The sequence below is a fragment of the Syngnathus leptorhynchus genome, chromosome 12, assembly GCF_054491065.1.
Source record: "Syngnathus leptorhynchus isolate UIUO chromosome 12, UIUO_Slep, whole genome shotgun sequence".
Classification (NCBI taxonomy): domain Eukaryota; kingdom Metazoa; phylum Chordata; class Actinopteri; order Syngnathiformes; family Syngnathidae; genus Syngnathus; species Syngnathus leptorhynchus.
The window spans coordinates 7,169,724-7,187,583 of NC_141206.1; the positions used below are offsets into that span (position 1 = coordinate 7,169,724).

Genomic DNA, 17,860 nt, shown 5'->3' on the forward strand with positions numbered 1-17,860 from the left:
AATAAATATACACAGTACAGTGGACCCCTGTTTTTAGTTTGTCTTGTTTATAGTATCCACCAAGAAAAATAGAATATAAATATTTTATAAAAATAAAAAAAAGTACGAAAATATTTTTTTCTCCTTGGGATGTGCTTTATTTGTCCTGATAAGCTGAACAAGTGTACTAGAAAAATATATTATTTTTCTTTACAGATAATATGAAAATAAGTGCTTCTTCGGGGGAAAAAAAATGTTCATCCATCAATCTGTATATTATTTAACATTGGTAAAAGTTCACTACACACAACCAAGTAAATATTCTACAAAGATGAATCAATTCTGAATTGAAAAAACAAAACAAAAAAACATGATCTCGTCTCTATTTACTTATGTGAAATGTGGGACTGCTTAAATGAACACAAAAGACTTGGCAAAAAACATGAACATAGACATATTTTTCAAGAATAAATAACATTCAGATCTCTGGAGAATTTTGTGTCTAACATGTTTTTGGATTGAGAGAGTGACAACATGCAAACTAAACACAACAAGGTACGATTCAGTCCCGAGTCTTGGAACAGTGATTCAGATCTGATCACTATATCACCATGCTGTGTGCAAATTACAATCCAAAAAAGAATAATTCAAAGTATCAGTTTTGAATGTGTCTTGGACTGAAATCAAATCGAGTTGACATCCACTTAGCCTACTGGAAGCAGAGCGCTGATCCTCGTATTGTTTCCACCGAGATATTCCCCCATCGTTGTTATCTACTTCCGACTGTTAACGGCCCCAGTGAAGTGATGATGTGCCGCATATTTTTTTTTCCATTCATACGGTTGCCGGGGACCTCGATAAGGTTGCGTGCTGGGCCGAGTCCGAAAAAGTAAGCGCGAGGGCTTCGAGGTCAACCTGACGGCGGGGGGTCGCCGAAAGAACGCTGGCGATGGGGACCAGGAATCTGACACCACCCTCTCACAAACGTTGCCACTTGGAGCGGCGTGCCGGCCTGAGTGACGGTCCGCAAGACTCCAGGCTCTGACACCTCGTTATCGCCGAGGCATGGCAGTAGGCAGAGAGGCCCGCCAGGCATGTGATGCAAGTGGGATTAACCTTGTCAGGCAAGCGGTAATCAATCGATAAATTCGATCAAATCTATTCATTGTATCTGTTTATTTTCCATACTGTATCTATAATTGCACAGGTATGATCGACGGATGAAGCCCGGAAGCGTGACTGAATTATTGCTAACATTGGTTTTCCTGGAATCTCACATGTGGAGAAAATATGTTTGGACATCTGAGGTTTTGTCCTGACAAAAAAAATAATAATTTTCGAATCAATTCCATGATATGAGATGGTGACATAAAATGACATAACATTAAAAAAAAAATAACAACTGGAGATTTTCATTGATACAATTTACACCACGTAGTATCATTGTTAAAGTGTGACTATGTGTGGATACAACAAGGGATATGTTGGACTCCATCGGTGCACAGTCTCTATCTTTGATTGAGTGTGTGTGTATGTGTGTGTGCGTCACTATCGACAGCCACACTCTGCCACTACCATGCCCTCATACTTGTGGTTGAAGGTGATCACCCCGTTATCGTAATAAAGAAGCGATATGGGCTCCAGTTTAGTGGGTACACAGCAGGCACGCGATGCCCTCTCTGGACTCTTCACGCTGAGCAGTGTCTGCACAATGGCATGTTTGGTGGGTGAGACCTCGGAGGTCATGGGCGGGCTGCAGACTCCGTTGCACATGTAGGCCTCGTAGCCTACCGGCTGGATGATCCATGAGTCCCAGCTGATCTCTTTAAAATCCACAAACAGCGGCGTTCTCCTGCAGCTTTCGCCCTTAACACCACGGCGGATGCGAGCGGGGCTTTTGTAGAGAAGCTTCACTTCGTCCTGGTCACGGTTGACAAAAGGCCAGAGAGGATTCTGCTCTGTGTTCTCGGGACGGGCGTTATCGTGTTTTTTGGGCTCGTCCGAGAAAACGATCATCACCGCGTTGTGTTTTCCGTCCACGTTTCGCTGGATGTCGACAAAGACCTCATCCCACATGACCGCCTCCGGGTCCTCGGGCCCCAAGATGGCGACGTGGACCTCCAGTTTATGCGTCGCGACGCCGTACTTCTGCCAGAGTGCGACGGCATGAGTCAGGTCCAAGGACACCCAGCTCTTATCTTTGGCGTGGATGTGTTTCGTCACCAGTTCCTCCAAGTCTCTGGACTCCTCCTCTTGACCCCGCCTTCTCACCTCTTTCCCAACTTCCCTGGTCCAAACTACGCCATCGTGCACTTTGTAAATGGTCACTTTGCAGTCAAAGGGTCTTTGGGCTCTCTGGACGAGGGTGAAAAGGCGAAGCTCGGCTACGGTGACGTGCTCGTGGCGGGGCACGGAAATGTTGAAGAGCAACGGAAATATCCTTACGCCCCTGACTGTCACTCCGTAGGGGGAAGAATCTGAAAATATCAACAAGTATCTCTTAATACCGCGAGGTTCAAGGTCTTGTAATTGGGGTGACACCCTCTACATACTAGGACTTCAACTCCAACCCTTAATAGAGTACATTCATTTAAATTTCCAGATTAGTACAGTGTGCCAAAGACTCGTCTATTGGATGGTATCCTCAAATCAACAAGTTTATCGGACTAAACCTTTAGGGACAAAGATAAATAGAAATACCCTCAAAGAACAGCGATCGTACCCTTGACTCTTGAATCTTGTAAACATACCTCAAAGTGGCAAGAGATAGCGAGTAGTCTTGTAGGATACGTTATTACCGAGAGTTTAGTGAATCTTGAGGTCGGCAATGACTTATTAAAGAGGCAGTACCATCAAAACAAAACTCAGTATCTGGAAAATCTGATCGAATCTTCAGTTGGGATGTTACCCTAGAAGAACTGAGATTGAATTGTGCATTCCAGACTTTGGTTTTCGGGATTTAAACTCTACAGGGAATCCTTTAGGGTATTTGGGGTGGTACTCTCAGAGAAGCTCCTTTTGGACCCATGAGACTTGAGTATCTTTGATATCTAATATTTAGAGGCCAAACAGTTTTTATAAGCATAAATTTCAAAACTTTAACAAACCTCTATTGTGAAAAGCCGAAATATTCTAAGATTTTGTGCGTGTGTGTACCTTCGTTCTTGAAACTGCGAACAATGTTGGCGGAGGGCACGGCCGTGCGGTCATTGGCGAAACGCTCAAAGAGTTCCAACATGTATTCTGGTGGTTCCTTCGGGAAGACCTGGGGCTTTTGCTCCAGTTGCATCTGCCCGGTGAGGTTCAGGGTAGACAGAAAGTGGCTGAGAAAGTCGTCCGCGTTAAACAGCGTATCGTCACGCTCATCTCCAAGCAGAGAAGGCCTCTGGGGACGACTTTCGGCCGGCATGACGGGACTGCTCGAGCTCAAGGCGGTCAACGTCACGAAAAAGACACTCAAGGAGAGGATCACAGACTCGAGGGTCATGGTGTAAGGTTATCCAAAAAGTAGCAGATGACAAGATGTGAGTGGAAGGATTCAACCGGGGTCGGCGTGCAACGGGTTGGCGTCGAGGCCAAGACAAAACAGCTTCGCCCTTGTCGATGGTGTGCTTTGGTTCTGAGGGCAGGGCTATGTTGCCCAATGTGTGCTGCTGACATGTTTGGAGATGTCATCAGGGTCCAGCTCGGCCCTCCTCTAAAACACCCCGACCCACCCCTCGCATGGCACTCTTACCTTCTCGTTTTGACAATGATGTTGAACGCACATTCCAGCAAACCTATCAAATGCTAAATACAAAAAAGTGGTCATGTGACTGGCATTTTTTAATTCCGTTATTTACTGTAATTAATACTTTACCTCTGACCTCGCAAAGATTTATCATAGACTATAGCAAGCAATGTTGTAAAACATAACATATATACTTTTACATACATATATACATATATACTTATACGTTTCAAAACTTTTCAAAAAAAAAAACTACATATAGCGCTTTCCAATTTTGTGGAAAATTCAGATTACATAGGAATGGAACTCTGTCGTAAAACAACATTATTAACTTATTTTTTAAAGGCAGCTCTTGTATTAAATGAAATGATGTTGATTTCTCAGGCTTTTATGCGGTATCAGTCAAACAAAATGGTAAAATACAGCCCATAATATTGCATTTGTACCTCGCGGAGCTTCGCCGACGATAATTCCGACGTAATCTGCTGCTGAGTCATTGCTGAATCACCACAATGTAGATGCCTTTAGTAGCAAAGTCATTAAGCCTCCCCCAAGGAAAATATTGCCGCTCACAATAGTCTTCCCTTTGTCTCGTCACAAATAAATCATCCTCATATTTGGAGATTAATGGCTCGAGGGTTTAGTTTGTCCTATAAGCCTTGGCTTTAGGAGAACCAAAGAGCAACAATAATAACTCATTCTTAGGCAAATAAGAAAAGCGCACCAGGGAGGGGAGGTTTGCGCAAACATACACCGAGCTCCAATATCTTACCGTTTATTGTACGATAAAGATTGCTGCTGTGCTATTTTAATACCCTGAGAGGATGCGGGAAGGCTTCTGCAGTTCATCAGCTTAATTCAAGACAAATTAATTCAATGAGCTCAATTAGGTGTTTTGCAAACAGGCGATGGGGGGGGGGGGGAATACAAGGTTTTAATCATGGTAATCCGTCACTGTTGAACGCGATTAATCATGTCCTATTTTGAAATTAAAATGGGTAATAAAAGGACTTTTTCCAATTAATTATGCCGACGTCAGGACAGAATAAATCATTTATGTAGATAGTTTGAAATAAACAGAGGGTGCTTGACTGTATTAAAAAAAAAAATCTTCCATTATTGTATTATTACGGTTGGCCTAGTCTTAGAATTTTGAAAATTACAGGAATATTTTTGTGAGTACAACTGAGTTTTTTTCCCTTTTGCCCGTGACCAGGAAAAGATTTTGTATTTTTGAAATGTTGCAGCCCAGTGACTGCCAAGTACCATAAGCAGCTTCGACAAACAACACACGCTGCTCTTATAACCCAAATCGGTTACTTTGCTTTTAATTCTAATTAAAGCCATTAAAAGTCTCTCTTGGAACATTTTTTTTTTCTTCGCCCAAATGGTGTAAAAGATAAGAGGAATAAAAATGAGAAATTCTGCACATAGTTTACTTTCATTCAACATTGCAATGCAAAAAGGGAGCGAGCGGCTACAAACCAGATTTTGTATTGAACGTACAGGACCATCGATTGACCTCGGATTTGTAACATGGCTATTATATAATAAATATCACAATATAAATGCATCCATTTAGCTTATTAACAGTCCTTTTGTTTACACATTTACACATCTTAGCTCAGGAATCAAAGATGGACCAGTTTGTGAGTAATCACCTCAAATTCATCATTATTTATATTTTTGATTAATTATTACCAGAATGGAAACTATTATTGATCTATTTTGGCAGTGATACAACACCACCCTTAACAATCAGGCTCGCGGTAATTCTAATATATATTTCGTAGTAGATCCAAAATATCTGGATGATAATATTTCATTTGAAGATAGAACTTTTTTTTTGTTTTTTTTTTTCAATGAATGAAAAACTAGCATCTTAATCTGATTGAAGTGCTTATGTGTGTGTTGAAACTAAATTGTCTTTGGAGTCTTACATCTACCGCCATTTGCATATTTCATACTACTTCACATGATGCTTTTTAACATGATCGTCCTTCTATATATGGGAATCCCATCACATCTATGAACAAATAAGCATCTCATAGATAAATATTTGGCACATCATTTCCTAGCATCAAAACAAAAAAACAAAAAAAAACTACTGGTACTGGAATTGTTGGTATGACACGTCGGCTCGATTTGCATAAATGTGCATGTGGGCCACGAGAGCGAGTGTCGGACTGTTAAATGGCCGCGTTGTGGCGTTCACACCCACGAGTCCAGCGGCGGAGGTTTGTTATCCATGAGGCCCACGGCGGGCCTGCCAGCTCGGATGAAGTGTTTCCTCTCGCTTATCGCCTGCGCGGGGGTGGGAGGGACAGATATGCAAACGTTATTGGATGTGGCGTAAACAAACAGGCTTGGTGACACAATAGTGCATTAGCAGCAGTAGTATGCAAAATCCAAAACACGTTAGTGCCTTGAGATACAAATTTTCATTTATTCCGTGACCATGCACAAAACACAAGGATCTTTTTTTTTCCCCCTACTGGGTACTTTAAAGAGAGTTAATACCACTCCAAAACATTATACTTTATGATAAAGAAATTAAGACAAAGTGAATTAAAAAGAAAAAAAAATTGTCACATTGCATCCATTGAATAATCAAGGTGCATTTTGTCTGCTCATCAGTGCGGCACCAATATTATTCTTTCATATTCCATTCTTTGTAGAGGATAAAGACTACATGATTGAGAGTACTGTAATATTGTCTGTTCACATGTTGCTTCATCATTTGTGTTCAACCTGATGGGTCCAATAGTGGAACACAAATACTATTTGAAGTTAGCATTAAGATAGCGGACTGCTGTTTGGTTGAACAAAAGAAAGAAAAAAAAATCATTCTAGCTAAGGCTAGTATAAAAAAAAAAAAACTCGCTCATATCTCAAGGCACCACTGCACATGGAAATTTGGTATGATAAACAATAAATGATTTACCGGAAGAGGATCTCTTTCAACAACAGGTGCAATTCCATCTTCCACTCTGTCGTTTGGCTCTAAAGTGCTGGAAAACACATCTGAAAAACAAATGCAGTGCATCGGAGTAATTTACTAGTAGTTGCGATAAATAAGAATAAGCCATCTGATGGAATTTTGGTGTTATTGCTCGGTTTAATTTCATTTATTTTTGTGTGTAAATGCCCAAAGTTGTTTTGAATGCTTTAATAGCACCACATGTGACTTCCTCCCACTTGTGAACTCTGGCAGGCAGGCAGCCGGCCAGTCCAGTGCTGACACGTCTGTGCATCAGTGACCTTGCCTTCACGCCTCCCCAATAACTTCAGCCCCCCATCTGGTCTGTTTGAACTCAGCTTTCTCAACGCTCATTTCGCTTTGGTAGAAGATTATCATATAATATTTGATATTCATGAAAAAGCTGACCTTGGGATTTGTCCATGAGAGGCAAAGTGATGTCATCGCCGCTTTGCTTCACACTTTTTTTTTTCGTCACTGCGGTTGTTGTCGGCTTTGGAAGAAAAAAAAACATGATGATAAAAAAGCACTTTTGCTGTCTTTACAATAAAGACTTTACGCTACGCATTATGGAAAATTGACTTTTTAATGGCTTGTGATTTGCCGAGTGCTTTCGACTCAGGTCCTCGTCAATGGCAACAACAGCGAACTGTTTAAAATTGTGCAACAATGCATATTATGCCTCTATAATCTAACTTTAATACCTTAAAGTGGCTTTTGTTCCAGCCCGCTTTGGCGAGGGTGTTCCTCAGGTCCTTGTAGGTCCAGATGGTCTGAAGCACATGGGAGGCTGCCCTGGTTTCACGCGTTGATTGACTGAATCAACAAACCCCCCAAAAAAACATTTATTACCCGGCTAAAACGAAAAACCCTCAGGAATGGTTCACCTGGACCTGCTGATGGCCACCAGTTTCTGGATGGCGTGTCCGTGAATGAGCGCCCTGGCGTTCTCCTGGCTGTCGGTGATGATCTCGTGAATGGTGTTGAGGAGCGACACCACCGTGTCCCCTTCCAGATTTTTGGCCGGTCGCTGTTGGCCGCACGGCAGGTTGGCCACCAAGTCCCTCAGGGCGTAGCTGCCTGCACAACAGTGAGATGAAAAAACATTTTCAAGAGTGCACAGACTCAAAATAAAAAAATATTTTCCAATAATTCATTCAATAATTTCATAATTCATCATAATTTTCATTCAATCATAATAATTGAACAAATATTATGTCCACCTGTGCCACAGGTATGAATAAATATATTTATGAACATAAATACTAAACTGTGAAAACCTCCCGGCACTTACCTATGAGATCTTTATTCCGTCTGTCCATGGCCAGGTTACGGAGAGCGATGGCTACCGCTCGCACCACTTTGTCCACGTCGGAACGCAGCAGTTCCACCAGGATGGGCAGACCTTTCTCTTTTCGCACGGTGGCTCGAATATAGCTGGACCACTATGAAGAGAAAAGACTAGTTTGAAGGCATTTCATTGGTATGTGAAGAAGCAATCGTGCGCTTACGGTCCAATGGCCGGCGGCGAGGTTCTGCAGGGCTCCGGCGGCCGCCTCCAAGGTGTTGGCATTGTGACTGCAGCCGAGTAACGACAGGTAAAGTCTCACCACCTCGGGCTGGTACAGCATCTTCAAACCTGATGAAATGCATTTTTTTATTATATCCCAAAAAAATGATAAATCATTTCAATTTTTTCCACCTTGAACCAAGGCAATGCAAAAATTATCTTTTTTTTTTTTTATCGGGTTATCCCTGCTCACAAATGGCCGTTGGTAATAGACACTTGTGGTTGCTTGCCAAACTAACAGGCTGAATTTACATTGGATGACATCCGCACTCATTCCAGACACATTTTAAACGTCCGACACGACAAAAGATATTTGAACACTAAACTAAAGGGTGGAAATTGCAGTATATTGACGGGGCTGGGGGGGGGCGAGGGGGGATAGTGGCGGCCTTTCAGCTGCCGGGTCGTTCCGTTGCAGTAATGCAAGTGTCCTCGAGCGGGGCAGGTGCTGAGGCGTGGTCTTGCATTTCAACGAGTTCCCGCTCGCAGCACACCGCAGCGCCATGCATACAAAGCAAACAAGTAAGCCGACCAGCCGGCACGTCTGTGTTTGGTACAAAGGTGACGATATCATGTCATAAATGTGCAGTCAAGAATTCTCTTGTTTCCCACACAGATGAAATAAAATATCAGAAAATGAAAATATACAAGAAAAAGGTACTCACCGTGGCTGAACCACTCCTCTGAAGCGCGTGAGAGAAAAAAAAAAAAAGACAAATGTTAAGTGATTACAGTGGACGCTAAACATTCAATAGAAATTCTCAGTGCTTATATGCCTTCATTAAAAGACATTATTATTGACAATCTATGACGTCATCACTTTCCCCATCATTAAGTAATCTAATTTTGTCTGACCTCTATCAAGATAGAGGACAGGCACACATTAAGGAAATGACTTTACACTGTAAAAAAAAAAAAAAAAAAAAAGTTGCATGAATTCAAAAATGTATATATATATATATATATATATATATATATATATATATATATATATATATATATATATATATATATATATATATATATATATATATATATATATATATATATACTTTTTTTTCCCTCATTTCTTTTTTAAATGTAATAATATTCTAACCTCACTTGCCTCATCCTGAAGTAAAGAAACAGCAATCTGTGCCCCGGCTGCAGTTTGTCAAATGAATCACCCGAAAGCGTGGAATAATAATGGCAATCAGAGGTTATGGCCCGCACCAACCTTTGGGTCTTTTCCCTCCAAAGCAGTCAGGCTCGTTGTTCTTCTTCCGGTGTGGCGCCACCGACCTCATAATCTGCGTGACGTGAGGTTCCTGCAGGCGCTCTAAACCCGGCACCTCCTTGTGCACGTGGTAGGAAAGGTTTCGCAGGATGCACACGCAGTTTTCCACTGACTAAAAAGGGGGAAGATAAGGGACAAGAAGAATTGTCCTCTGTTAACCGTCGTCAATGAAATGTCTCGTTAATTTGCCTTCCTGCAGCACGGCGATATAGCGCTTGCCTGCTTGCGTGCTTCTGTGCACTTGGCAGCCTTGGTGCATAGTCTCAATTAACTTGATGGAGTGTGATGCTTTAATGACACATAAAAGTAATGCTTCCTGACTTAGAGCCAATAGGATTTTAACATTTGCTCCCCACCTCCTCCCACCCCTCTGGTAGCTGCATCCAAAACAACATCACCGCAATGAGATGTGACACTTCCTGCCCCCCCACCCCTTCCGAGCCCCTTCTTTCATTCTCTGGCATCAACTTCCATCATTTGCTAGCCAACTATTAAAGTAGCAAATGTCCATACTGGAGTAAGAATCACACAGTGACCCGATATATCCGGTAAATGGTCAATTTTGCCAGCCACTTCATCTATCCTCCATTTTCTTGTCCTCTTTAGAGCAGAGGTGAGCTGGAGGCTAACCCAGCTTGGCTATTCACAAGAAAAAAAATGGACGCGTCGCCAACCCATATGTCATCGGGTACTGATGAAGGCTGCCGATACCAGCCACCGATACTGACATCAAGTAAGCGCTGAGGGAGATAGAAGGGGATGCGGCAACACTGATTTATTTCAACGTGAATCTTTATCATCGTTTTTGGTATCCTCAGTAGATTTTTTTTGTCGACCGACCTTGTTGTCCGTATCCTTGTTGACCACGGCCGAGTGGAGGGCGTGGAGGAGTGCGTCCACGAGTCCTTTGCACTCCCTGAGCCGCTGTCGGGCCTCGGCTCCGTCCGAGCTGACGTTCCTATGGCGACGACACGGTCTTTCATCAAAAGCGTTCGCCTCGGAGGAAAATCCTTATCCATCGCAAAAATTTAACGGCCGCCTATTATTTATTGCTCGCCGGCAAGCCAAGGTTACCGCAGACATCCCGACGTGTTCTTGAAAACGGTGGTCCACTCGGCGCTGTGTCGCTTTGACGGCTCGCAGGGTTCTCGTCTCCAGCCCGAGTGGGGTATGATGATTTCTTCGTTGAGCGTTTGCAGGCCGTGGTTGATGACCGTCATCTTGAGGGGTTCGTGCGACGAGAGGTTCCACAAGGTACCTGGAGGACAAGAAGATAAAACGCTCGTGGATACGAGTGACTCAATCTACTCGATTTTCCCGATACTAAAAATTTTACCTGTGACCAATTCTTTGACCTCCATGTTGCTCGTCTTCCTCAGCAGTCGGACCAAAGCCTGGATGCCGTCGCAGTTCCTAATGGCCATTTTGTTGTTGTGGTCTTTCCCGTAAGATATGTTCCTCAGCGCTCCACAGGCCTTGCGGTGCACTTCGGGTTTAGGGTGGTCCAACAGGTCCACCAACATGGGCACCCCGTTGAGTTGGCGGACCTCCTGTTTGATGCGCTCGTTCTCGTAGCACAGGTGCTGCAGGTAAGCGGCGGCGTTGGATTTGACCGGGTCCATGGGGTGAGCCAGCATGGAGATGACCTCGTGGAGGTTGGGGTCCCTCCAACGGGGGTCCCTGCGGATGCTGTCCAGGCTCACCATGCTGCTGCGCTTGTGGGGAAATTGCAAGGTCTGCGCTCGGCACATGGCCTGGAAGAAAGGGTTCAGGTTGCCTTCCAGCTGCGCCATGAAGGCTTCGTCGTAGCCGCTTCTTGAGGAACACAAAAATACATTCATCCAACAACACGTTGATAGTCGGACCTATTGACAAATATGTGGGGACGTGACAAACCTGGTTCTCGAGGGCTCCCTGAGGAGCTCCATGGTGGTAATGGGCCTCAAGTTGTGAATCCCTCCCAAGGTGGCGTAGGTCGCCGCCGGGTGGTCGTTCCTCAAGTCCACGGGGTTGTCCGACTGATCCCCGTCCTCGCCCGTCGGAGCGTAGCTGTCCCTCAGGAAGGGCAACGTGAAGTGCGCCCCAGGTTGGAAGTTCTTATTTGGCCAGTAGCCACGGAGGGCGCTGCTGCCGCGGGACAGGCTGCCGTAGCCGGTGCGTAAATCTCCCACGGGGGCTCTGTAGCCCTCAGGGAGGGCGTAAAGCCGGCTCTGGTTGTCCAGGTTGGCAGGCTGAGGATCTGTCGTCTGGGGAACCGGCTGAGTGGCTGTTGTGATGGGTGTGTGAGAAGGTTCAGCGTCCGGAATGGGCGGGTTATGCGTGACTCGGACTGGCGCATCTGACGGATGAAGGTTGAGCTCTTCTGGCTTCTGGTCAACTTCCTGATCTGCAGCCTTCAACTCCTACAAACCCAGAAATGTTACAGGTAGGCAACGTGTGGAGCGGGAGCCACATAAGGCCCACTCCATTCCATAATCTGGCCCACCGGATAGTCTTAATATTTTCTTTCTTTTTGGAGAAATGTTATTATTCATGAATATTTAATGAATCCAATTTTTTTTATTAAAACATTTAATTGAATAATTAATTCATTAATTAAATGCCTCGCTTATGTGTCTGTTTTAAAAATCCAATATGACCCTTGACCCCAAAAATGTACATAGCTCCGGTTTACCGGCAACATAGGAAACTTGCAATGGCACATTTGAACTGTACCGTGAGCTCCTGCTTATTTCCCATAGCGACAATCTCATCTCATCATCTTGCCTCACTTAATGCGTGCTCCCGTTAATTAACGAGACCCTCTCTGCTGCCAAGGAGTAATGACCCCATCTTAATTGAAAATAAGTTTATGTTTGAATCTAATGAAAATGTCAAGGTCCAGCCGATGTTCCATAGACGATGAAAATGGACAAATATGTCTGCTTTTAGATTTTGATTGCTGGGTGAATGCTTTGCTTTTACACACAGTTGGTTGCTATGGTCACCAGCGGGGGGGTCCTCATTAGCCCAAACACACCGAAAAGTCATTTTATTGTACTTTGGTCATACGTCACCAAATATTACCGAGAAAGAAGTGACGTCAACAAAAGTGGACTTTAATCCAGTTTAAGGAACTTGAATTAAGTTCAGTCCAACAACAGCAAAGTGAATTTAGTTAAAGTGGTTGGACTGAATAAATTGAAGTGAATGATACGAAAGTTCATTTTGATTTCAAATGCAATCAATCATGAGTGAGTGAGCGAGCGAGCGGCTCACCTCTACGTCGGTCTGCAGGGGTGTGTCGGCCTCGGTGGAGCTATCGTTGGTGGAAGTCATGGCGGAGGCGACGGACGTGTCCAATTCGTCGTTGTTGTTGTTGGCCGACGGCAGATCGGCCGCCACGTGTTTCACCTGCGAGGGTGACAATGCAGGAGGCCCCTCTGAGCTCTGCTCCTAAACACCAAAACACATGGATGAGCAGTTGAGGGATGACAACTCAGCAGCATTTGAAACATTCCCTGTCAGCACAAACACATTTTTGCAATTGGATGGATAAACATTTGGGAAAGTGGTGTTCTTCCTTTTCGAGGCATAACAAGCTATTACTGAACTTTCATACCGAGGCGTATAAACGTGTCCTTTCGCTGCACTTTGCCAAACTTTGCGCAGTGATTTGACTGAGCACATTTCTTTTTCTTTTGATAGCGATTCAAAATGACAGGAAACGTCTAGCAGGGCTGCGCAAAAAGAAAAATATCTTCTTTTTTTTTCAGTGAAATAGCCAACCAACTATAGAGCAATGTTTACTCCGTTTGACTTCAACTGACTCATCCTTGTTTAGGGAAATGAATGCATGTTTTATTTATTAAAGACAGTAGAAGAGGGTGATGTGGTTTAGCAACAACTGAAGGGCCATTAAAACGATTTCAATCCAAGCACCTGACAAAAAAATAAATAAAAAAAATCTTTGCACATTATGGGGATTTTTTGGGGTCAAGTTTAGGGCACATCATATTAATTAATTATTTAATCAATTAATTAATTAATTGTGTCTACCAAAGAGGATTTGGAAAATCCTAGTCGATCACTGTTAAATAGGTGTCACTTTTTTTACGTGATGTGTACGTGGGAGGAAAACTTCTTCGGAGCACTAACGAGTTCATCCTTATCTGATTGTCTGCTCCACTCATTTCACTTTTGACAGCCTTTTGATTGCATCCATTGAATATCGAGGACAAATGATCCATGCGACCATTACGGAGGGGATGATTAAATGTAGTAAACGTAGACTCTAAGATATCATTTCCCGGACAAATGTGAAAAGAAATAACACCTGACAGCTCCATAAGAAATATGCTGCATTGATTTTATATTAAGGCTTAGTGCTATCCATCCAGCAGATGGAGCTGTGGTGGGGGGAAAAAAATGGACTCGAATGTTTTTATATGGACTTAAATTTAATACAAGCAGCAGGCACAGCACAGGTGAGCAGTGGCCCACCATTTTGGATTTTGGCCTGTTTTACTGCTTTGTTTGTGTCTTGCGATTGGCTAGTGACCAATCCAGGAAGTCTGTTAAAAGCATCGGTGTCAAATATAAGGCACGTGGGCCAGATTCGGGCCGCCACATCATTTATCATGGCCCACAAAAGCAAATCATCATTTTAAACGAGCAAAATGCCCAAAATCAGCAAAACAAAAAAAAAGGTGATTTTTGCTCTAATGAGGACAAGCTATAGAAAACAAATGGCTGGCTTTATAATGAGACTGTTCAGTGTGAGCTTTGTTGCCAGAGAAAACAGATTGGAGGTGGTGATAAAAATGAAATAAAACAAAATCCCATTGGACACAAGCAGATGAATATGAAATTCATCACTTCTATGCACAGAGGCGCAATAGAGTGGACAAGCGTGCGGCCAAAATGCTAAAAGCTAATCCAATCCACCAATTCCGCTCCATTTCTCGTTCTCTTCCTCGCTTCGCAGCTTTAAAGTGGCTAACTCAACTCTGCTGCATGACAAAAAAAGAACACAAGAGCTCTCACTTCTTCCTTTCATCCCCTCAACCCAAATGTGGAGATGGAAGTATCTTGTAACCATCAGACTCAAACAACCTCCAGGGGTTGTTTGATTGGGTATTTTATGAGGGGGAGGGAAAAAAAAAATCATCTGTAGACGGGATGATGAAGGATTGGTGGGGCGATAACGTCTGGTCAGACAAGGGCCCCTCTTGTCCCCTCGGTCTGATGAGTCAAGCTCCGGAGGGGACGCCGGGCCAGCTCTGAGTCAAAGCTTATTCAAATAAGCCACTGCAGCGTCACTCAAAAGTCCAAACAGGTCAAGAGAATCGCTCACAATCTGACGAGAGCTCGACCGAAACAAGTGGGGGAAAAAAAATAAACAGTTTGGAAAAATTCATCACATTTTTTTCCCCCCTCCGGCTCAATATTACAATTTAACGTGATTATTTTTTGAAGTCCTCTTCATGTATTATTTAACCAACACAAGGATAAGTATTAGTCTGCCATTGCTGATGCTGATGAGGGAAAATTTGGAGAATTTTTATTGAAACCAGTTGCAGCAAGTCTATGAGATCAACTTTTAGGATGCAGCTCAAGGGCACGGCTAACATCAAAATTTGCAAACTCGTGCATATTAACTTGAACTAGAATGTTCAATGGTGTCATTGTTCATTTCACTCAAGCTCGATGATGATGTCACAACGCCGCCATCCGTTGATTGGCTCACGTCGAGCGATGTACACGCCTCCAACGTAACAATGCGGGAATTCGGAAACAAAATTGGTCCTTGAATGCCTCGTGGGGAAGCAAAGGATCTGCCGTCTAATATGCCGTGAAATTAATTAGAAAAAGCTACAATGCATTTCATGAGAAATTAATTAAATGAAGAATTGGGGAAAATTGCCTTTGCAGTTAGTCATTATTATATTGGCAATTTCACTGAAATCTACTAGAAAAGAAGAAAATGAATAAAGATTAACAGGAAATCATAAAAATGATTTTTTTTTATTGGATTAAAAAGTAAATTAAAAAATCACAATCAAATATCCTGCGCTTTAATCAAAAATAAATCAAAAATAAAAAGAAATAAAATAAGACATACAAATAAATAAATAATAATAATTTTAAAAAATATATTTTAGCACATTTTAATGCTAAGCAGTCCAAGTCGCAACATAAATGGTATATCCTGCCACCACTAGCCCAAACAGCCCACTCCACAACCCGACACACGTACAATGTCGAATTTTTCTGTCCTCCCGTGAGCCAAAAGCCAGTAAAAGTTGCCATTGTTGCCACTTTGCTTCGCTTGCCCTCAAATAGTTAAATGCTGCATGGTCAGATTTAATGTGATACATCACGGCAGCACACTCACCACACTGTGACTAGTGCGTGTGTGTGCACTATTTTATTCCTCCTTTCCATCTCTACCTATTGGAGCAACATCTCATGACACAATTAAAGATCAGCACCCTGTTTTCCTTTATGTGCTCTACACACGCACACACACACAGACTTGATGAAGATGTGAGCATCATGCCCTCCTCCTCCTCCTCATGCAACACAAGGAGACTGCATCGAACAGCAGGCAATTGACGCCTCCTGCATGACAGCGGCACAATACACGCTCCCATCTCTGCAGGAGAGGAAGAGGAGGACACACACACACACACACACATGTACGTACCTCCTTGACTTGTGCAGGCATGGTGGAACCTCCTTCCGCTCTCCCTTGCAGATTGATGCACGAGGTGCCTCCTCCTCCTCCTCTTCCTCCTTCGCTCCTCTGCCTAATTCCTGCCTGTGAGCATGTGAGGCAGTTCAAACATCATCCAGTGCACACACACACACACACCCTCCCTCTTTGCTGCACACCCTCCCTCAGAAGTACACACACTTTGCAGGCAGACGCAAAGGCATGCACACATTTTGTCCAACACAAATGTGGAAGGGGTGGGAGTTAGGGGACCCCACCTCCTTCTTGATATGAGCTGCAGTTAATGCGTGCGCTATTAGCAAGGTGCTGAATCCACAGAGTGGAATGGCTCAGGGTGAGTGCAAAAAAAAAAAAAAAACTACCCTGCAATCTGCTCACACACACACATAGGAGCAATCAAATTCACACACACAATTACACATACTTACACACACACACACACACACACACACAGTAACACACAAGCTTCCCGAAGGGTTCGCAAGCAGATGCAGCTGGCGCCCGGGAGATGCCCGCTCTAGTTTGGTTGCGAGGCAGCGAGGATGAACATGGCAACTTGCATCCATGGAGAGGAAACACAACTTGCACTACGGTCATCCCACGCATATTCTCAGGCCACAATTCACAAACTCACCTATTCACATTTTTTTTTCCCCATCTGAAATGGCAACACCAAAAGCACTGTCTATTTAGGAATTAGAGTCAATGCCTTAACAATGGCACACTAGCTTAATGCTAGCACAATTGACATGCTAATGGGTTAGCGTTGATGGTTGCGTTTTATAATCAATACAGGCATATATTCTTTATCCGCTCTGAAAAATTGCTAGCATCGTACAGAGTTACTTAAAATACAATAAATGCTATTCTTCTGTTAGCGTCTGCAGAATTTGGATCATACTATTTTGTTGTTTTCTCATTCAAAAAAGCAAAAGTCAAACACGCCTGTTCGGATCAAGAGACAAGCAAATTAGATCACAAATGAGCATTTTCTATATGTGCAGTGGAAAGTTTCCAGTGGAATTTGTGAAAAGAAATATTTTGCACGCCCCCCCCCCAGTCTTTAAAAAAGATGAAGGACGCGTCAAGCTCTATATCTGCTGTAGTTCTTTGAGATTCAGGGCCAAGCAAACTCCTTTTAACATGCACAAATGTGTCTTTTGCTTTTTGTGCTTTTTCTTCTCCTTTCACTGGAATGACAAAACACGGATAATTGCATGCAGTTGGTCTTTTGTTTCTCACACTCGGCACTGTGCTTATCATCATCGAAACACATTTAATTGATCGGGAAAAAAAAAAAGCACATTAGAATTTGATGGCGGGCAGAGGCCCTCACCATTAAAATGCTACATGTCTCTTCCAACTTTCCACACCGCAGAATAGCAATTCACTATCAATATTTATCATTACAAATACTTTGAAATAAAATACACCATACTCACCATGCAGAGAAGCTGACGCCGATGAAGCAGGCCTCCACTCTGCGTTGTGTAAACTAGCTGTAGACATCCTGCTCTGAAAGTAGCCCAAAATTCTATTTCCTTGTTGAAACAAATCAGCAACGTTGTTGGTTAACTTAGCCACATAAAGTCAACATTTTCTCAAAA

At 43.1% G+C, this 17,860-nt stretch overlaps 2 protein-coding genes across 3 annotated transcripts; both read right to left on the minus strand.

Moving 5' to 3' along the window:
• Positions 1–1,527: 1,527 nt before the first annotated feature.
• Positions 1,528–3,466, minus strand: bmp10l (bone morphogenetic protein 10, like). The gene is made up of 2 exons (XM_085926541.1): positions 3,136–3,466; positions 1,528–2,456 (listed from the first exon to the last, which is right to left on the minus strand). Exons 1-2 carry the CDS (start codon positions 3,464–3,466, stop codon positions 1,528–1,530), a joined length of 1,260 nt encoding a protein of 419 aa, XP_085782667.1.
• Positions 3,467–5,596: 2,130 nt separating this feature from the next.
• Positions 5,597–16,361, minus strand: arvcfa (ARVCF delta catenin family member a). Of its 2 annotated transcripts, none has more exons than XM_085926484.1 (15): positions 16,224–16,361; positions 12,794–12,970; positions 11,432–11,937; positions 10,872–11,350; positions 10,610–10,793; positions 10,376–10,493; positions 9,476–9,647; positions 8,925–8,942; positions 8,201–8,328; positions 7,984–8,134; positions 7,577–7,769; positions 7,394–7,505; positions 7,098–7,182; positions 6,654–6,733; positions 5,597–6,013 (listed from the first exon to the last, which is right to left on the minus strand). In XM_085926484.1, the coding sequence occupies exons 1-15, from the start codon at positions 16,242–16,244 to the stop codon at positions 5,921–5,923; spliced, it is 2,517 nt and encodes an 838-aa protein (XP_085782610.1). In that variant the 5' UTR covers positions 16,245–16,361; the 3' UTR covers positions 5,597–5,920. The 2 variants fall into 2 exon arrangements, with proteins under 2 accessions (XP_085782610.1, XP_085782611.1); XM_085926485.1 differs by having other exon boundaries at positions 10,376–10,511.
• Between the last annotated feature and the right edge of the window lie 1,499 nt (positions 16,362–17,860).